The following is a 21,357-nucleotide window of genomic DNA, read 5'->3' on the forward strand; positions in this document are numbered from 1 at the left end:
AAGATAAACCAGCTAGAACTGAAGTGGGGGGGCGGGGGGGAAAGAGAGAGAAAAAGAAGAATCCAATGAGGACATGGGGATGGAGAAAATGAGAAGAGCAGAAAGGACAAGAGGAGGGACTGGCTACCTGAAATTATAACATTTTGTTCCCACTGGGTGTAGAATGCCCAGCTGGAACACATGTTCCACAAGTTTACATTGGACCTCTGGCAGTGGAGAAGGCCCAGCACAGGATGGCACTGAGTATGTTGTCTTCCTTAACCATGGAAGAGAGTTCAAGAGCAGTGAGGTAATGTTGCAATTATATAAGACCTACTTGGAATATTGTTTTCAGTTTTGGACACTTCACTACAGGAAGGATTGTAGAAAATTTACAAGAATGCTCCTTGGATTTGAGAGCATGCCTTTGGAGGCCAGGTTGAGTGAACTTGGTCTTTTCAGGACAGAGGATGAGGGGTTACCTGATAAAGGTGTATATAATGGTGAAGCATTGGTCTTGTGGTTGGCCAGAGGCTTCTTCCATTGAAGCTGAAATAGCTAACACGAGAGATCTAGAGAGCAAATATGGCAGGGGTGGGTAAAAATGTTAAGCAGCAAGTTCTTCACTCATTGGTGGGTGCATGGAATCAAGGTGGAATGCAAGTCTGGGGGCAGTTTGAAACCCACTACTCTAAATCCATCCAACTGTTCTTAAATATTTCATAGTACCTGGCTCAATCTCCTCTGCCAGCCCATTCCACACACCCTCCACAATCTGTTCCTGTTAAATCTCTCCCCTCCTTCACCTTAAACTGAGGTCTTTTGGTTACCAATTCTTGCTACTCTGGGCAAGACTATTCACCTGATCTATTCCTCTCATGATTTTGTTCACTTCTATGAGATCACCCCCTCATCCTCCTGCACTCCAAGGAATAAAGCCCCAGCCTGCTCAACCTCTCCCAGTAGCTCAGGCCCCACGTACCTTGACAAAGGACTCTGGCCAAAACATTGGTTATACATCTTCTGAAATCTCTATATCCACTCGAGCTTGACGTTGTTCCTGTAGCATGATGACCAAAACTGAATACATTACTCCAAATAGGACCTCACCAGGGTCGTATACATGTCCCCTCTCATCTTCTCTATTCTGATTGATGAAGGCCAATGTGCCAAAAGCCCTTTTGATCACCCTCTTTACATTCAAGGTACTATGTACTTGTACTTCTCAATCCCTCTGCTCCACAATACTTTCCAGATCCCTATCATTCAATGTGTAGGTCCTACCCATATTAGGCTTCCCAAAATGCAACACTCTACATTTCTCTATTTAATTCCATTGACCATTTCTCTGCCCAACCAATCAAGATCCTGCTGCATTTTTGGCAACAATCTACAATACCATACACTTTGGTGTCTTCCACAAACTTATTACATATGTATCATGGATCTAGATCAGTGGTTCTCAACCTTTTTCTTTTCACTCACATACCACTTTAAGTAATCCCTATGCCATCAGTGCTCTGTGATTAGTAAAGGATTGCTTAAGGTGGTGTATGAGTGGGAAGGTTGAGAATCACTGCTCTGGACTCGATAGTTACTGAAATATGTTATTGAGAAAAATTGTCATTGGCTCATTTCCTTCGGAATTCTGAAACTGTGCACATAACGAGTCAATTAGGTTCGATTAAAACAGTGTTTTCAACCTTTCTTTCCACCCACGTACCACCTTGTAATCCCTTACTAATCACAGAGCACCGATGGCATAGGAAATACTTAGTGGTTATGTGAGTGGAAAGAAAAAGGTTAAGAACCACTGATCTAAATGATAAACAGCAATGGGCCCAGCACAGAACTCTGGCACTCCAATAGACAGAGGCCTCCTGTCCAAAAAACAACCTTCCACCATCACCCTCTGCTTTCTACCATGAAGCCAATTTTCTACCACTATCAGCCCTTATCCATCGAAGTGCATATATACTTTTCCCTTCAAAATGCTCTAGTAACTTACCAACCACAAATTTTAGTCTCATTGCAGGCTTTTCCCTTCTTGAATAGAGGCACATTTCCCACCCTCCACTATTCTGGCACCTCACTTGTACTTGAAATTAATCTCAACCAGGGCACCTACATTTTCCCCATAGTACTTGGATATACCTGGTCAGCCCTGGAGATTTGTCTACCTTGTACATAACAGGACCTTTCACATTTCCTGAACTGTCACCATGACAGTTTTCAAGACATTACCATTGACCAAGTTCTTGTGTTTTTCTCCACAGTGAGCACAGAGGAGAAGTACTCATTAACGACCTTGCCCATCTCCTGTCGCTCCAGAGTTAACACATTGATTCCTTAAGGGTCCCTTTTTTCTCTCATTACCCTTTTTCCCCTCAAGTACACAAATTCTTTTGGAATTCCACTCACAAACACCAATGAAGAAGATTTCCAGGAGTTTTACTGACTAAGGCAGATAATTTATATTACACCACAAAAGTGACACGATTGCAGAGGTTCAAAATATTTCCATGTTTGACAAAATCGCCACAAGCTGGTTCTTAATTTCATACTTGCATCATCACTGTGGAGAACCTGAAATATAGAATTTTTAAAAAGTTAAAACATTTACTCCCAGAATAAAAAATATCATATGCTGAAGGACATGCTCTTAAGGAGGGGGGGTTGTTTAAAGAAGATGTGATTTTTTAAAAATAGAGAGGTGGGTGCTTGGAACAGGCTGCCAGTCGTGGTAGAAGCAGATACAATAGTGTTTAGGAGGCTTATAGATAGACACGTGAATGTGCAGGGAATGGAAGGATACGGATCACAGGCAAGCAACAGACTTTTTGCCAAATTGGATACCATGCTCAGCACATGTGGGCAGAAGGGCCTATTCTGTACTGTTCTGTGATTTATGTTCTCAGAACTTCATAATACAAGGACAGCACTCAGTCAGATTTTAAAAGCCCAAACTTTCCCCAAGTAACAGCAATGTCCTATCAACAAGAACTGCATACACACACTTTCTAGTATCCAGAGCAGGGCTGCATGCACAGTAAAGCTCCAGTCACACACTTAGCATAGGCTAGAACAGCCATTCTCAACCCTTTTTTAGGACTCTGCTCAAAGTTTATGGGCCTCATTCACTGTGAAACAGTCAAGTTTAGTTGGATTCTTCCATACTTCTCTCCTACCAACTATAGGAAAAAAAGCATTTTATGATTTCAGTCTGTGGCTCCCCCCTCCCTGTAATGGACCCCATAGAGAATGGCTGGATTAGATTATACACAGCTTGCTCACATACTTTTAGGGCAGAGATAGCATGAACATATTTCAAGTTAGGTACACAGAAAACTACATTGCCCACAAGGTTAGAATTAACTGTAGATAAGATTCCTCACCATACATCATTTCTGCTCTGTGATTGCCAGTGGTGCCTTCTTCTTTGATCTCAGTTTGAAGAATAATATAAGTGATGCGATCCCTGCATATGTAGCCAGCACATACTGTGAAGGGAAAATTAGACAGGGACGGGTTAGCGAGCGTCTATTAAATGAGAACAGCAATCTGTTCCTTAGTGACATGTCTCAGAACTCAGCTGAAGAAGGGTGGAGAGGGCCCTGGCCTTCTCCACCATTCACTAAGAATGCGAATCCTGAGCTTTGTCTATTTTCCTGCTCATTCGCCTTATCCAGATTCCCCGTCTAAAGTCCAATAAACCTTGCTTTGAATATACTCAGTGCTGAAGTGCCAATGACAATCTGTCCCAAGTAAAGTCCTCAGAACTAAAAGATTCCACTTTTCCAGGACTATGCTTACTAACTATAGCCATTTCCTCCAGCATTGTCTGATTTTATGTTCTAATTAATCTTCAAAACTGTCACAGAACCTGTGGCCCTCTAGGTGACTAAACCTTAGGCATGTAGCTAAAACAGTGTCTGTTACCCCAGCTGCAATCTCATTTATTTTACCCTATGAAGACCAATATTTATTGAAAATTGCAACATTTCAATAAATGTCTGCTTTTCCTTTGAAGATTATGCACTCTTCCCACACGAGGCTCTGCAGACTTAAATGTCTATGCCACCTATGGCAGGCGCTCTGCACTGTGAATATCATTTTCAATTGACCAGGTTTCAAAAGGACTCCATTGTAATGTTTTGAAACTATGAACGGATTATGGAAGTGGTGATTTTACTTTCTTCAAGTGAGATCAAATTAGAGTCAAAGCCTGCTGTTACTGGGGTTGACTGCAATACACAAAAGTGCTGGAGAAAGTCAGCAGGTCACCCAGCATTCAAGGGAAGTAAAAGGCACCTGATGCTTTCGTCGGGAATGTTGGGGGTGGGGGACTGGTAGATACCTGAATATAAACACTGGCCACCTCTTACTTTCTATGGATGCTCAGTAAGCTACTGAGTTTCTCCAACACTCTTGTGCACTGCATAGGTAAAAATAAATCTGCAGGTGTTGGAAAACTGGAGCAACAGAATCAGAGGCTGATTGTGGTTCCAACAATCAGTTCCAGTTGTGGAAGACATGGTTTACACAGATCCTCTAGTCTACCGATGTGCTGGGTCAAAGCATTATCAGCAGTTTGAAATTAAATATTGTCTTCCACTATTGCGCTCTCCCTTTTATTCCAATGGCTCGGTCCTCAGAATGTCCCAATATTTCCCAGTTTTCTTGTGGGAAACCAACAATCCAGGGATTGTTGTGCAGACTGATGTACTCACTGAGCAACAGCATCAAGCCAACTATTCAACAAGACACCAATTGCCAGGAGTGTGACCATCAACCTCACCTTGTGCAGCTCCATGCTTGTCATTCAAATATCATTCATTTTCTTCCAAATTTCAGATGTGATGATGCAAATAAACCATTAAGGTGAGAGGAGTAGGATTTAAAGGGGCTTGAGAGGTATCGTTTTCCACACAGCTGGTGTTGGGTATATGGAACAAGCTGTCAGAGGAAATGGTAGGGACAGGGACAATTATGGCATTTCAGACAGGAAAGGTTTAGAGGTATATGGGCCAAATGCACCTTTGAACAGGTTGGGCCATGGGGCCTGTTTCCATGCTGTTCAACTCAGGAACAGATAGTATTCATTCACAACTCAATCACAGAATCTTTAGTTCAGGCTGGCTCATTAACATCTCCTCACTAGTCACAAAAGCGGTGCACTTCTGAGATGACTGAAGCAGGCAAGGCTACCGGCCACCATTATGTCAGCCTTCCTTAGGAGCTCTATGGTGATGTGGTGGCTGCAGAGAAATGGACCAGAGATCATTCCACAGGATGATAAGACTGGCAGAGATGATCACCCAAGTCTCCCTCCCGCCATTGACAGGATCATTGTCTGAAGAGGGCACGCAAAATCGCTGAGGACCTCTTCCACCCCACGTACATAATCTTTCAGCTGCTCCCGTCGAGGAAGAGATAGGGGAGCCAGCACCACGAGACAGAGGAATAGCTTCTTCCCTTGGGCAGTGAGAATACTGAACGACCAAAGGAACTGTTCACACTAATCATCCAAGACTCACAATATTTATAAATAGTTTCATGAATATGAATGTATTGTTTATCTGTATGTGTGTTATGCACCAAGGACTGGAGAACACAGTTTCATCAGGTTGTACTTGTACAATTAGCTGACAATAAACTGGACTTATAAATCAATCTAGTCAACCAGAATCCCAGCTGCATTCTTTATTCCACACTGTTCCCTCATATCTATCCAATTTTCTTTAGAAGATTTAATATCAATCAGTAAAGAACGTACTGATCAAGACTACTCATATTTTGCCCTTACTATACTTTGAACCATCAGCTATAGTAAATGGTCTCTTTCCACCTTCCCGTTCAGAATCGACAGGGTTTGGTGCACCTCCCTGTCAGCTTTCACGCATTCATGCAGATTTTCACATCCAGTGAACAACAGGTATCCGTGCAGTTCCACAAGCCCCAAGAACATGGCCAATCCACATTACCTAAGTCTGCAGATCCCTCATCTCTAGTGAACAAGATTCTTCAATATTAACAATTCATTCAGCACCTCCTGCTTGCCATGGATCCCTCTCCCTGTACTTACATTCCTCCTGCCCGTCAAGGTGTAGGCATTGAAATACTTGTGGAATCCAGAGAACTGGTGCTGGCTGGGAGCATCATGACCTGCCATTCTCACACGGGCTGCAAGGATACAAAAGTGTGAGTTACAAGTAGCTCAACAAACACCTCATCATTACCCAGCGCAGTTCTGGTTGGCCAGGTATAGCAAGAACATCAATAAATTGGAAAGGGGTGTAGAGGAGATTCACCAGGATGTTTCCAGGACTGGAGGGATTGAGTTATAGAGAGAGACAAGTTAGGCTGGGACTTTATCCCCAGGTGTGTGAGGAGGCTGAGGGGAGAGAGGTTTACCAGTATATAAAAATAATGATGCTCCCAGAGCTGCTCTAACAACAGCGCTGCTGCAGACCCGGTGAAAGCAGGGAGCACACATACTGCACTCCTCTGCGGGGTTCTGCTATCCAGTTTTACTACCAACAGCTCCATTCAGGCTTTAAACGGCCTGTTAAAGGAGCCGTAAAAACACTCCCAAAAGCTGGAGGAACTTAGCAGGCCTTTTCAGCATCTATAGGAGACAAAGATATATTGCTGACGTTTTGGGCCTGAGCCCTTCAAGGAATAAACCAGAAGCAGGAAGTTTCAGAATTCAAACAATGGGGGAGGAATCCAGACCAACAAATGGTGTCAATAGAATACTTGATGAGGTAAGATTTTTTTCATGTCTATGCAAGAGGAAACAAGGAATGGAGATAATAGGAAAATGATGTGGGGTGGGGGGGGGGGGTGTTTAAATGAAAGCCAGAGGTCAACATTCGTGCCATCCGGTTGGCAGATGCCCTGTCAGAGGTGTGGTCCTGTAATTTATGAGTGGTCTCAGTCTGGGAGTGCATGAGACCAAGGACAGACACGTCAGCAAGGGAATGGGATGGGGAATTAAAATGGGTGGCCACTACTTTTTACTATAATCACAATGTCTGCAGACTTTCATATTTCACTCTGTTAAAAGAACCGACTGTTTTATTCAAAAATGCTGTGACTGTAGGGTCTGGGCTCAAGATGGTGGCACCTGTGCTGGAAGCAGCCTCCAGACAAGCAGAGAACTGGAGCAAGGCACCAGAAAATGCAGAGACAACCACACACCCCGTCCCCACCACCTGCATTTGAGAAGGAGAAGCAGAGATGACCCTACAAGATGGTGATCACAGCGGCAGTCCAGCGAGTGGCTCTGCAGCTGAAAAAGCACACAGGCAGCAGATTGTTATCGACTCAAGGCGAGGAACCAAGGCAGGCTTCGGCTGCTGGTGACTTGCAGTTAAAGGACTCACATCAGGCTGCTGGAGACTGGTTGAAGGGGTACCAGGTATCGAACTGGGATGTGAGAGGGTGCCGAGGGGCTCCCAAGAAGCTTTGGGCACTAAAAGTTTCCTGATCATGTCAGAGGTTCAGATCTGGAGCTCAGGTTGCTGATTGTTTGGGCTAAAGTCCGTATGGATGTAGAGGCTGCGGGAATGCTGTGTACTATTAAGAGTCCGTGCCCCTCAATTTACACCCAATTAATCTACACCTCCAGCACGTTTTGAAAGACGGGAGGAAACCAGAGACCCCGGGGAAAACCCACACAGACACAGGGAGAACATACCAACTCCTTACACAAGGGCTGATTCAAACTCCAGTCCTGATTGCTACCGCTGTAAAGGCATTGCACTAACTGCTATGCTGCTAACCATGCCTTTTATTACATGACAATAAAAGAATCTTAAATCTTATAAAATCATGAAAGATGTGGGTGAAATATATGCTAACAATCAGTCTGCCAGGTAGGTGATTCTAGAACAAGAGGCAGAGATTTAAGGTGAGAGAAGATAGCTGTAAGAGGGACTCAGAGGGGAACGAGGTGACAGAGGAAACTATACAAGGCAGACATATCTTTGATATTCAAAAGACATTTTGGGCAAATGTATGGATAGGATGGGCTGAGGAGAACATGCACCAAATGCAGGGAGATGGAATTAGCTCCAAATGCAAACTTGGTCAGCATTGACAAGTTGGGGCATAAGCCTGTTAGACCAGAAGACATTGGAGCAAAAATAGGCTATTCAGCCCATTGAGTCCACCCTGCCATTCAATTATGAGCTGATCCATTCTCCCACATAGCCCCACTGCCCAGCCTTCTCCCCATTACCTTTGATGTCCTGGCTAATCAAGAACCTATCAATCTCAGTCTTAAATACATCCAATGACTTGACCTCCACAACTGCCTGTGGTGACAAATTCCACAGATTCACAACCCTCTGGCTGAAGAAATTCTTCCACATCTCTGTTCTAATTGGTGCCCTTCAATCCTGAAGTTGTGCCCTCTTGTCCTAGATTCTCCCACCATGGGAAACAACCTTTCGACATCATCTCTGCCATTCCTTTCAACATTCAAAATGTTTCAATTCTTCTAAATTCTTCCACATCTCTGTTCTAATTGGTGCCCTTCAATCATGAAGTTGTGCCCTCTTGTCCTAGATTCTCCCACCATGGGAAACAACCTTTCAACATCATCTCTGCCATTCCTTTCAACATTCAAAATGTTTCAATTCTTCTAAATTCCAATGAGTACATGACAAGAGCTGTCAAACATTCCCCTTTCATTCCCAGAATCATCCTTGTGAACATCCTCTGAAACCTCTCCAATGTCAGCACATCCTTTCTTAAATGAGGCCAAAATTGCTCACAGAACTTCAAGTGAGGTCTCACCTGTCCTTATAAAGCCTCGACATCACATCCCTGCTCTTATATTCTATTCCTTTTGAAATGAATACCAGCATTTTATTTGCCTTCTTCCCCACCGTCTCAACCTGCAAGTTTACCTTCAGGCTGTCCTGAAGGAGGACTCCCAGGTCCCTTTGCACCTGGTTATTTTCAATTTTCTCTGCACTTAGAAAATAGTCTTTCTGCTTATGCCTTCTACAAAAATACACAATCATACACTTTCTGACATTATATTTCATTTGCCACTTCTCTGCCAATTCTCCTGTACAAATCCTTCTGCAGTCTCCATTACCTCAATACTACCTGCTCTTTTGCCAATCTTCGTCTCTGCAAATTTAGCCACAAAATTAGTCCTTCTCAACAAGGGCAATACAGCCTCCTCCACCAGGGGCCTCAGACTGAAATCTTTTATAAGGGCCCCGCATCCCCAAGGTGCATAGATGGTAGGAGAGAACTACATCAACAAAACTTGATTGCTTCACAGGGAAGGGGCCTCACAACCTTTAAGCAAAGTTCTAAGGGGGCCCGCGCCAAAAAAAGTTATAAATGGCTGCTCCATCTCATTAATGTACAACATAAAAGAAGCTGCCCCAACCCCTGCGGAAGACCACTAACTGTAAAGGCAGCTAACCAGAATATGATTCAGCTTTTAATTCAAGCATCTTCCTACTTTTTACACCTTGACGAAGGGCTCAGGCCGAAACATCAGCGATACATTCATACCTCGTATAGACGCTGCAAAACCTCTCCAGCGTTTGTGTGTTTAGTACAATTAACACAGCATCAGCATCAGCATCATGATGCTGAACCAAGCCATGAAAGACCCCAACAATGAAGACGCTGTTTACATCCGGTACCGCACGGATGGCAGTCTCTTCAATCTGAGGCGCCTGCAAGCTCACACCAAGACACAAGAGAAACTTGTCCGTGAACTACTCTTTGCAGATGATGCCGCTTTAGTTGCCCATTCAGAGCCAGCTCTTCAGCGCTTGACGTCCTGCTTTGCGGAAACTGCCAAAATGTTTGGCCTGGAAGTCAGCCTGAAGAAAACTGAGGTCCTCCATCAGCCAGCTCCCCACCATGACTACCAGCCCCCCCACATCTCCATCGGGCACACAAAACTCAAAACGGTCAACCAGTTTACCTATCTCGGCTGCACCATTTCATCAGATGCAAGGATCGACAATGAGATAGACAACAGACTCGCCAAGGCAAATAGCGCCTTTGGAAGACTACACAAAAGAGTCTGGAAAAACAACCAACTGAAAAACCTCACAAAGATAAGCGTATACAGAGCCGTTGTCATACCCACACTCCTGTTCGGCTCCGAATCATGGGTCCTCTACCGGCACCACCTACGGCTCCTAGAACGCTTCCACCAGCGTTGTCTCCGCTCCATCCTCAACATCCATTGGAGCGCTCACACCCCTAACGTCGAGGTACTCGAGATGGCAGAGGTCGACAGCATCGAGTCCACGCTGCTGAAGATCCAGCTGCGCTGGATGGGTCACGTCTCCAGAATGGAGGACCATCGCCTTCCCAAGATCGTGTTATATGGCGAGCTCTCCACTGGCCACCGTGACAGAGGTGCACCAAAGAAAAGGTACAAGGACTGCCTAAAGAAATCTCTTGGTGCCTGCCACATTGACCACCGCCAGTGGGCTGATAACGCCTCAAACCGTGCATCTTGGCGCCTAACAGTTTGGCGGGCAGCAGCCTCCTTTGAAGAAGACCGCAGAGCCCACCTCACTGACAAAAGGCAAAGGAGGAAAAACCCAACACCCAACCCCAACCAACCAATTTTCCCTTGCAACTGCTGCAATCGTGTCTGCCTGTCCCGCATCGGACTTGTCAGCCACAAACGAGCCTGCAGCTGACGTGGACTTTTTACCCCCTCCATAAATCTTCGTCCGCGAAGCCAAGCCAAAGAAAAGAGAAGAAGAAAGAACAATTAACACAGCATCTGCAGAGTTAGCGCTGCTCTCCAACCAGAGTATGACCCCTGCATTCTCTGCTCTACCCAGCCAGCGTTTCCTTCGGCACCCAGAGCAGCCCTGGACCCCACAGTTCGGGCAGGGTGGCACCAGGTGAGGAACACTGGGGCTAACAGGGCAGTGATGGGGGGGCTGGGGGAGCGGGTTATGAATCGCGGGGGCGCTTTACCGGTAGGCCGGCCCCGTCCACCACGTCCCCGCCTGGCAGAAGGCGTCCACCTCGGCGGAGGTGGGATGGGGGGAAGGCCTCCTGAGGGAGCGGCTCCCGATGGTGGAACCCGAACCCCGTCACCACGACTGTGCAGCCGGAATGAAACCCCAGGCTCTCTCACCTTCACTCCGCCGCTGCTAATGTCCTTCACAGGCCCGAGCTCCGCGCCGGATGTCCCGCCCCCCCCAACGACTATTGGAACAGACTCACATGACCACCCTGCCCTTTTCTGGATAGCCTCAGCAACAATTGGCTGACTAATGTCAGAGGATTACACTACCTGTTCAATGATTGGTAGAACAGTGAGACTGATTGGTGGTTCCTGCTTCCCATTAGATAAGAGCGACGTCACTCACAAGAACTGTCTCGCTGATTGGCTGTATGGGCTGAACGCCTCGTCGCCCTCGGAAGCATTGGCGAGGTGAGAAGGAATCCTTCCGGAGCCGGGAGATGGCCATGTGAACGGTGGAGCGGGTGAGTATGGGGGACCATGGGGGTACGGTTTTCCGGGGTCGAGGGAGGGTTGGAGAAAGGCGAGGTGAAGGAGGGCACCCAGCACTGTGACAGACGCAGGAACAGAAATAGACCATTCAGCCCATAAAGTCTGCCCCGCCATCCAATCATGGATCCATTCTCCCACTGTCCGGCCTTCTCCCCATAACCTTTGATACCCTGGCTGATCAAGAACCTATCAATTTCTGCCTTTTAAAAAAAACACATGGTCTCCACAACTGCTCGGCAACAAATTCCACAGATTCACCACCCTCTGGCTGAAGAAATTCCTCTGCATCTGTTCTAACTAGACAAAATTCAATCCTGAAGATATGCTTTCTTGTCCTCGACTCTCCCACCTTTGCATCTACTCTGCCTACTCCGTTCAACATTCAAAATGTTTCAATGAGATCTCCCCCTCATTCTCCTAAATTCCAAAAAGTACAGGCCAAGAGCTGCCAAATAGTCCTAATATGATAACTCTTTCATTCCCAAAATCATCGTTGTGAACCTCCTCTGAACCCTCTCCAAAGTCAGCACATCCTTTCTTAAATGAGGAGCCCAAAACTGCTCACAATGCTCCAAGTGAGGTTTTATTGGTACCTTTACAAAGCCTCATAAAATCCCTGCTATTGTATGCTATTCCTCTAGAAATACTCTTTCCGACCATAACTTCCAGGGTGTGGGACATCATGAGGACAGGCTGTTCATCCCACTACCAGTGCTTCTTGGCACGGTTTTCTTTGTGTTACCCATGTACCCTTGAATTCACTTGCATGTGTTTTGGTGTTGAGTAAACTTAGTGAACCTCAGGCATTTGCCACTGTCTGGCTGGGTGGAGAGGTCTTGGTTTTGAATGGACAACTCTTTGGATTCTGAATCCTGGTTCTAGATGTAAATTTAGACATACAGGCCACTTCGCTGTAAAGGCATTGCGCTAACCGCTCTGCCAACTGTGCTCTTCTGTTTCTGAAAGCCCCAGAAAGATACAATGCCTATATATCCATACTGCCTTGTCCCCCAGTGCCACAGATGTATCAATTTTGGACATGACCAAGATCAATAAACCTTCAGACACCAATGGATTTAGTTGTTGGGGCTTAGGTTGGGAGCTGCCAAATCAGAATGATAGAACAAGCCTTTTCTTCAATGACGTTCTTTCAAAGACCCAGCTATGATCAGCTGAAGGACCTGATCGTCATTGAGTAATTTTGAAATTTCATTTGGACATTAAGTCATTGAACATATTCAGCGCTGACGGCGTAATATTTTTGTACATGAAGGAAATTGGGGAATAAATGGATCAGACAGGAAAATTAATAAACTGCAGGATCAGTCACTGTCACATTAAATGGGGCAGCTCAATCATTCATTGTGGAGGCATCAGACAACTCAAAACCGGCCAGTCGGACTAAGGGACCAGTTGGGACAGAGATGAGAAATTTTTTCCAATCCATGGGCTGTGAGTATTTTTTTGTCACCTGTGGCAATGAGCTGTGAATGCAGGTGTTGCTATTCAAAATGTGGTCCACATCATTTTGAAAGAGAAGAGAATTGGGGATGTGGGGTTGGACATTCTGTAACATTCTGCTATAACGGTAGTGCTGCTGCTGTTCCAACTGCCAAGTCCAATTGCCGACAGCTCCGTACAGGCTTTAAACAGCCTGTAAACGGAGCTGATGGTGGTTTTATTTAAAAATCCCCCGACCGCGGGATTTACACCCAAGGTGACAGCACCCATGATCGGCAGCAGCCACAAAGGGTTGCAGACTCTGGGGAAGTGGAGGACTGGCGCATGGCACCAGAAAACGGGAGAACCCCCCATTTGGGAAGGCGAAGCAGAGGAGATGACCCATTGGGATAGTGACTACGGTGGCAGACCAGCAAAGGTGTTCTGCAGCTGAAGAACACACAGGCAGCGGGTTGTTGGTGACTGGAGGCAAGGAACCCACGCAGGTTGTGGGCTGTTGACAGTTGAGGAATTCACACCAGGCGGTAGACTGCTGGAGACTGGCTGAAAGGGTACCAGGTATTGGAACCAGGATGTGAGAGGGGGCTGATCGTGTTGGAGGTTTGGGTCTGGAGCTCGTGTTGCTGATAATTTGAACTGAACTCCATAGCTGCGGGAGGACTGAAGGCAAATCCATGAACACTTGGTGACTCTGGGAGGACTCTTTTGCTTCTCTTTCTCTGACTGTAAGAGGCATTTCAGACAATTTCTGCCAATGGCGAATCTGTCTGCCTTACCGCTGACTAAAGTAAATTTTGTGTAATATTGCAGTCTTTATTATATGATTCTAAAGGGATCTTAAAAGAACAGACGAGTGTACTTAACCCTCTGTACTCTACCCCTATTGCTTCTCAGTTTATTTTTCTGGTACTCTCCCATTACATCTTACCTGTTGGCTTGTGCTCCTCCCACCATCACCCCCTCCCTGATTTTTGGAACTCCTGTTCCCGTAACGCTGACTGCCTTGTACTTCCTATGGATGCTGCAAGACCTGCGCCTTTTTTTTGTGTTTTGCACTCATACCTAACATCTGCAGATTTTCTTGTTTACCTCCCTTATTTCTTTTGTCATAGCCTGTGTGGATTTGTTACCTCAGTGTGTGGATTACCTGGTCTAGGCTGGAAGAAGAAATGACTCGATATCTTTTTAACTCCCTAGGTTCTAACCATGGCTGCAATGGATGAAGACTTTCCTCGTGGGGGTGTACAGAGAAAGGAAACTGCAGTGAAGTACAAGAAATATGAGGAACAAGGCAACTTATTTGAAGTAAGTTTTGGAGATGGTGCCAGCTGGAAAGACATAGGGAAATGTAAAAATATAAAAATAGATGGGACAGTGCAGAGAGAGCTTCACTCTGTGTCTGACCTGGGAGTATGTGATGGGACGGTGTAGAGGGAGCTTCCATCTGGATCTGACTGATGCCTTGTATGCCCTGTTTTCAGTTGTACGGTGATATTTGAGACCCCTTTAGAAATGCTGCTCTATCCCTCTCTCTCTTCAGTCAGGGACTGAAAATCAAACAAGGAGCCCCAAGGTTAAAAAACGGAAGAAGAAATTGAGCAAGGAGATTGTGAAAACCCCTGTTGAAGTGCAAGGCTGGGAGTTGCAGCCATCGGATGCAGACATTCTCACGTTCGAGGTACGTGATGGGGCTGGACTCAAGAGTCCGCTTTTCAACTGTCACACCACCATTCCATTCAAGCACTCTGTCTCTGGCACCATGATCCCCTTTCAAATGACCACCAACCCACCCAATGAATGCTTATTCTGCCCACTAACTCATGGCTTCCATTGGTGCAGAATCTAACTCCCTCTCCTTGACTCCTCCATCCTCTGCTCCAGTCCTAACTTCAAGAAGTGAATGATCTTCTTTGGCATTGAGATAATCCCCACCCCTTAATTCTGCGTGCATTACTGTTCTATGATTTACTGTCATATCTCCCTGGTCCTGCCTATAACCCCATGTCTGGCCGCTGTACTTTTCTCCAATTGCCTCCATCCTCTAGTACTTGAAAACAGCTATTCTCAATCTTTTTTTTGGCTATGGCCCTCTTTGGACTCTGCTCAAAGTTTACGGGTCTCCCCCTTTCCCTGTGAAGCATTCTAGTTTAATTCAATTTTTCATTTAGATGTGCAGCGCTGTTACAGGCCCTTTCGGCCCACAAGCCCGTGCCACCCAATTATAGCCAACTACAAACCTTCCGTACGTTTTTGAAGGGTGGGAGAAAACCAGAGCACCCCGGAGGAATCCCAAGCGGACATGGGGCAGTGTACAAACTCCTTACAGTGCCGGAGTCGAACCCACGTTGCTGGTGCAGCAGCATTGCACTATCCGCTACACTAGCTATGCCACCCACTGCTCTGCTAATCATGCCTTTTGCTTGGTTTCTTTTTAGACCTACCAACTACATGAAATACTTCAAGATTTCAATCCCTGCTCCCCCTCTCCTACCTTGTATGTGCTATGGGCAGCCCCCACCAGCACCGGAGTCCGTATGCCCCCATTGAGAATGATTATTCTAAACTGCGTATTTGTCCATAAGATCTCCTGCCCCTTGAATTCAAATTGCGCCCAGCTTCCCTTAGTGTTCCCATCCACCAGTTGATACTTCGGATTTGCTCCCTTGAGTTCTGTGTCAGTGCAAACCGCAGTGATACATAACAGTGGTGGATGAACTCAGCAGGCAGCAGCACCCATGGGAAGGAATGGATGTTTCGGATCTGAGCCCAAGCTCCTTCCAGTCACCTCCCAAATTCGGTCTGGAACTCCATTTCAGTTCCTTTGGTCGGGGTTCTGCTTTACCACTGTTCCAAAAATGACACTTGGTGTCATTGAGGCAAAGATAATTTATCCATCCACACCACTCGACTCAATACCATGCACAATCGTCCTCCATGATTTCCTGCTCCCTGGTAGTGGGTGGGAATCTGCACCAGTCTTTCTGTGGCCCTCATCACTTCTCTGCATGGTGCTCCTCGGCAACATTCACGAGAGAAAGCCAATCGGACCTCTTCTGCTTGCGGATAATGACAACTCTGAAATGTCTCCCTCGATGCTTCCTCCATCAGTAAACTGGCTTTTCTATCCCTATCTTAGGACTGGAGTTTGTGATAGAAACTGGGGGCATCCTGTTCCCTTTCTACTCTCCATTCGCCAGTCGTGAGCTCCACCCTTCTCCTTGGCTTCTGAACCAGACTGTTCTCCACCTGGGCCCTGTCCTTCAATTGTAAACCGAAAGATTTCCCTGCACTATTGACACATCACCTGTCTTTGCACTAACTGCAGCTGTGAATATTTATTTATCTACCCATTTATTATCTCTTTTGCTGTCTCATGGGATGTTGTAGTCATTTAAGTTGTACTGTTCTCGTTGGTGTATCTTGCCTACCCGTGTGGCTGCAGAAATTAAGAATAGGTGTTGGAGTCGGCCATTCTGGCCCATTGAGCCTGCTCTGCCATTTACTGATCTGGTTGTGGGCTCAGCTCCACCTACGTGTCTTTCCCATGACCCACAAGTCTACTACTTTGCAAACATCTATTAAAATACTTTATGAGGCAGCCTTCCTTGGACAGAGAATTCCACAGATTCACCGTTCTGGGAGAAGCCATTCCTCCACATCTCCCACAAATCTTGAGGCTATGTTCTCTAGTTCTAGACTCACCGACCAGTGGAAACAACTTTTCTGCCTTTATTGTATCTGTACCTTTCATAATTTGATGTTTCCGTAAGATCTCCTCTCATTCTTCTAAATTCCAGCAAGTAGTCCCAGGCGACTCGATCTCTCCTCGTATGCTAATCCCCTCATCTCTGGAATCAACCTGGTGAATCTCCTGCACCTTCTCCAAAGCCAAAGTCTATTTTTGCCCAAGAAAGGAGCCCAGAAGTGCACACAATATCCCAGGTGCGGCCTTGCCAATGAACTCCTCTCTATTTTAACCTGGGTGAGATTTGACATGAAGAGTCCATGCCATTACTATGGATATTTCATTCCTACAGCTTGGTGTAAAGGATTTTACTGGATGTCTGAAGGAACAGAATGGTTTAAGGGGAGAGTACCGCTTAAGCTATGGAGTTGACCTACCCTGAGCTCCTGCAGGAGTGATGAGCTCCTCTTCGCATCCTCCCATGGGTTTGAGAGTTAATAGAATATATTTAGTTGCCCATTCAGAGCCAGCTCTTCAGCACTTGACGTCCTGTTTTGTGGAAACTGCCAAAATGTTTGGCCTGGAAGTCAGCCTGAAGAAAACTGAGGTCCTCCATCAGCCAGCTCCCCACCATGACTACCAGCCCCCCCACATCTCCATCGGGCACACAAAACTCAAAACGGTCAACCAGTTTACCTATCTCGGCTGCACCATTTCATCAGATGCAAGGATCGACAACGAGGTAGACAACAGACTCGCCAAGGCAAATAGCGCCTTTGGAAGACTACACAAAAGAGTCTGGAAAAACAACCAACTGAAAAACCTCACAAAGATTAGCGAATACAGTGCTGTTGTCATACCCACACTCCTGTTCGGCTCCGAATCATTGGGTCCTCTACCGGCATCACCTACAACTCCTAGAACGCTTCCACCAGCGTTGTCTCCGCTCCATCCTCAACATTCATTGGAGCGACTTCATCTCCAACATCGAAGTACTCGAGATGGCAGAGGCCGACAGCATCGAATCCACGCTGCTGAAGATCCAACTGCGCTGGGTAGGTCACGTCTCCAGAATGGAGGACCGTCACCTTCCCAAGATCGTGTTATATGGCGAGCTCTCCACTGGCCACCGTGACAGAGGTGCACCAAAGAAAAGGTACAAGGACTGCCTAAAGAAATCTCTTGGTGCCTGCCACATTGATATCGCCTCAAACCGTGCATCTTGGCGCCTCACAGTTCGGCGGGCAGCAACCTCCTTTGAAGAAGACCGCAGAGCCCACCTCACTGACAAAAGACAAAGGAGGAAAAACCCAACACCCAACCCCAACCAATCAATTTTCCCTTGCAACCGCTGCAACCATGTCTGCCTGTCCCACATTGGACTTGTCAGCCACAAACGAGCCTGCAGCTGACGTGGACATTACCCCTCCATAAATATTCGTCCGCGAAGACAAGCCAAAGAAAAAAAAAATAGCACATTACAGACCTTTCAGCCCTCGATGTTGTGTCAACCTATATATTCCTACCAAAAAAAATACTAAACCCTCCCTACCTCTTAACCCTTTTTTTTTCTCCATCCATGTGTCTGTCTGAGTCTCTTAAATGCCCCTAATGTTTCAGCCTCCACCATCACTCCCAACGCCCCTAATTGTTTCTTCCCTATTCCCATTTTGTGTGTAAGTGTGACATTAGCTCCTCTTCATCTGCGCTAGAGCCACGGGTTCCTCACCCTCATTATTTGCTTCTTGTATGATCCCAGAAGTCCTTAACTTGATACAAAATGGAATTGAATTATATACATGTGTATTTGTAATTTTAAATGTGTATTTGTAATGCTTGGGAATGCTAACCTGCTTTGCCTTTTGTTCACTCTCTTCCCCATGCAGAAGCTCACGGTTGGAACCCTGTTGTTAGGATGTGTGAAGGAAGTGACTGACTTTGAACTTGCCATTGGATTACCCCATGGACTCACTGGTTACGTGAGCCTCACCAACATCTGTGATGCACTCACAAAATCTCTGCGTGAGAAAGTCAATGAGGACCTGTTAGAGGTGAGACTAATCACTCATACCCTCTCTTATAAATTTCCACGTTTTCTCCTCCTGGGAGCTGGATACGGTGCATCAGAACACGCTCAGCTCGAAGCAAGCGGCAACGTATGTTAATTCTGAAAAAGTATTAGTAGGGTTTGGGCCAGGATATCTGTGCTGAGCCAAGACCAATCCTTCTCCAGCTTCTAAAACTGATCTAGGGCCCTGTCTGCAATGGTCAATGGTGTTTGTTAAAGTGTGCCCTTCGGTCTTGTGTAGGTGCAATTCTCCAGCTCTTTACACTGAAAGATTGGTGCAGCCACCATGAAGGCTAAAAGCCATGTGAAACCCCTGCTCACTGCAGTCTGTTCAAAGGGATGTTCTCACTCTGCTGATGTGATGTAACTGGAATGGTATGGCTGGCTCTGGGAATGGGGAGATGTAAATATGTTGTGTAATAGATTTGTAACTTGTGCGAAGAGTTATGTGATTGAAATAGGAAGTCTTTTAGCGTCAGGTTTAAGGTAGGTCGATGAAGGTGCCTTTTTCTGGCAACCACAAAGTGTGGCTCCTGGAAACTTTGAGAAAACACAGACCAAACAGGTCGGACATGGAGAGATGGTCATTCAGCATTTTGGGTCAGTACCCTTTATTGATTCTTACCGAAGCTCAATAACAGTCTCAGGCTGAAACACTGACTAATCATTTCTATCCGTGGGTGGTGCCTGACCTGAGTTCCTCCAACATCTCCCGTCTGCACAAGCTGTCTTGGAGTATATGGGTGCCCCAAGGATTTGCCTCGTGTCTGCGATGCTTTCTGCTGTGGCGTATCTGAACACTTTACTTTTCCAACACTTTCCCAGGATCTGACTGCTCTCCCTGATCTGTACAGCCCTGGCATGATCTTGCGGTGTGTCGTTTCTCAGCTCGGGACAACTCAGACAAAGCACCACAGCTTGAAGCTGTCCATTAACCCCAAGGAGGTGAACGCAGCACTGTCAGCAGGGGCACTGCGAGCAGGCATGGTGAGTTCATGGCCAAGGGCATTGCAAGCAGGCAAGGTGTGTTCATCGCCGAGGGCATTGCAAGCAGGCAAGGTGTGTTCATGGCCAAGGGCATTGCAAGCAGGCAAGGTGTGTTCATCGCCGAGGGGATTGCAAGCAGGCAAGGTGTGTTCATCGCCGAGGGGATTGCAAGCAGGTGTGGTGAGATATTACTTGCCTAGAAAATGAATGTACAGTAATTGTGGTAGATGGCGAGGTGGGGGTTGAGTGTAATCCGATCAACCATAATCTTATTGAGCTCAGGAAATGCATGAAGGATCGAATGGAAGTGTAGCATTCCTTGTGGTCACAGGGATAGGGTACCAAGAGAGCATTCAGTCAAAAGGGATGAGTGGACCAGAGAATCACGGACGAGGCAATCCCTAAGGACTAGTTAGGTGGGTGGCATAGTTAGCATAGCAGTTAGTACACACTATTTTTACAGCACCAGCGACCCTGGTTTGAATCTGGTACTGTCTGTAAGGATTTTGAATGTTTTTCCTGTGTCTGTGGGTTTTCCCCAGGTACTCCAGTTTCCTTCCACATACAGGGTTGTAGGTTAATTGGGTATATTTGAGCAGAATGGGCTCATGGGCCAGAATAGCCTGTTATCATGCTGTCCAACTAATTAAATTTTAAAATTTTGAATTGAAAAATATAAATTTTGAAGTGGTTGTTCAAGAAAAGCTGGGAATGGTGTGCAGCATCCTTTGTCAGGTTTCCTGCTTCTGTTTTACAAGTTTGTGTTTCCCTCTCTCAGCTGATCTCTGGCTGTGTGTCCAGTGTGGAGGACCACGGGTACCTGGTTGACATCGGAGTCAAGGTCACCAAGGCCTTTCTCTCGCAACAGAAAGCCCAGGAATACATTAAAAACAAGAACCAAGGTAGGCCTTCCTCGAAGATGGGATCTGTTCATGTGCCAGCTCTTCACACCCTGCAGTCCATGATCTGAAAGGTGGTATTTAAGTATTTTGTGGCACCAGCTCACTGTGACAAACATCTAGATATTGAAGTGTCAACTGTGCCCTCTCAAGAGTTACCAGATTTTGCCAATCCCTCCATCACTGCATGGTTGCTGAAAAGCTTTCCAGCTTTTAGGAATATTTCAACTCCTGAAAAATGCTGAGAGCTAGTTTGGAAATGAATGATACTTCACATTGGCAATAAATTGTGCTTGAAATATTTGGTACGTCCTTTATTGTTGCCTTGTGTATTTTATTTCATTAGGATTCCCTCTCCGTGTTGGTCAGTACCTGAACTTGCTCCTGGAGTTGGTGAAGGACAATGGCCGATTCGTCCAGCTTTCGATCCGTCCGACTGATGTTGCTATGGCAGTGGCTACGGATGATCAGAACTGGGGCTTTTCCAACTTGCTTCCTGGGCTGGTGGTGAAGGCTGAGGTTCAGAAGGTACCTGATTTGAATCCAGTACTGTCTGTAAGGATTTTGTATGTTTTTCCTGTGTCTGTGTGGGTTTTCCCTGGGTACTCCAGTTCCCTTCCACCTACAGGGTGGTAGGTTAATCAGGTATATTTTGACATCTTGTCTCATCCTCCCTTCCCCAAAGACTGGGTACCTCTCAGGACAAGCGGAGTCTTGAGCAAGGTCTTCTGATGGTCAGGTAGATGCTGAT

The 21,357-nt window shown here is 46.1% G+C and overlaps 2 protein-coding genes across 3 annotated transcripts in view; one reads left to right on the forward strand and one right to left on the reverse strand.

The window, feature by feature from the left end:
* Positions 1 to 2,414: 2,414 nt before the first annotated feature.
* Positions 2,415 to 11,234, reverse strand: atp5md (ATP synthase membrane subunit k). 2 transcript variants are annotated; one of them, XM_069900391.1, is made up of 4 exons: positions 11,126 to 11,234; positions 6,065 to 6,162; positions 3,375 to 3,479; positions 2,415 to 2,565 (listed from the first exon to the last, which is right to left on the reverse strand). In XM_069900391.1, the coding sequence occupies exons 2-3, from the start codon at positions 6,149 to 6,151 to the stop codon at positions 3,381 to 3,383; spliced, it is 186 nt and encodes a 61-aa protein (XP_069756492.1). In that variant the 5' UTR covers positions 6,152 to 6,162; positions 11,126 to 11,234; the 3' UTR covers positions 2,415 to 2,565; positions 3,375 to 3,380. The 2 variants fall into 2 exon arrangements, with proteins under 2 accessions (XP_069756492.1, XP_069756493.1); XM_069900392.1 differs by lacking the exon at positions 11,126 to 11,234 and adding an exon at positions 10,963 to 10,987.
* A 137-nt stretch (positions 11,235 to 11,371) lies between these two features.
* pdcd11 (programmed cell death 11) overlaps positions 11,372 to 21,357 on the forward strand; it is a 52,499-nt gene continuing 42,513 nt past the window's right edge. Inside the window, exons 1-7 of the mRNA XM_069899390.1 lie at positions 11,372 to 11,478; positions 14,165 to 14,272; positions 14,508 to 14,645; positions 18,539 to 18,703; positions 19,546 to 19,707; positions 20,486 to 20,609; positions 20,953 to 21,134. Of these exons, the coding sequence (XP_069755491.1) occupies positions 14,174 to 14,272; positions 14,508 to 14,645; positions 18,539 to 18,703; positions 19,546 to 19,707; positions 20,486 to 20,609; positions 20,953 to 21,134 (870 nt within the window). The 5' untranslated portion in view covers positions 11,372 to 11,478; positions 14,165 to 14,173. The remainder of the gene's footprint in view (positions 11,479 to 14,164; positions 14,273 to 14,507; positions 14,646 to 18,538; positions 18,704 to 19,545; positions 19,708 to 20,485; positions 20,610 to 20,952; positions 21,135 to 21,357) is intronic.

The sequence above is a fragment of the Narcine bancroftii genome, chromosome 10 (assembly GCF_036971445.1).
Source record: "Narcine bancroftii isolate sNarBan1 chromosome 10, sNarBan1.hap1, whole genome shotgun sequence".
NCBI lineage: Eukaryota > Metazoa > Chordata > Chondrichthyes > Torpediniformes > Narcinidae > Narcine > Narcine bancroftii.

Bases quoted from the DNA above. Each gene is read 5' to 3' on its own strand.
- atp5md (XM_069900391.1), bottom strand. From the start codon at position 6,151: ATGGCAGGTCATGATGCTCCCAGCCAGCACCAGTTCTCTGGATTCCAC. The intron at 3,480-6,064 runs GTAAGTACAGGG...TTCCCTTCACAG, and splicing joins CCTTGACGGGCAGGAGGAAT to TATGTGCTGGCTACATATGC.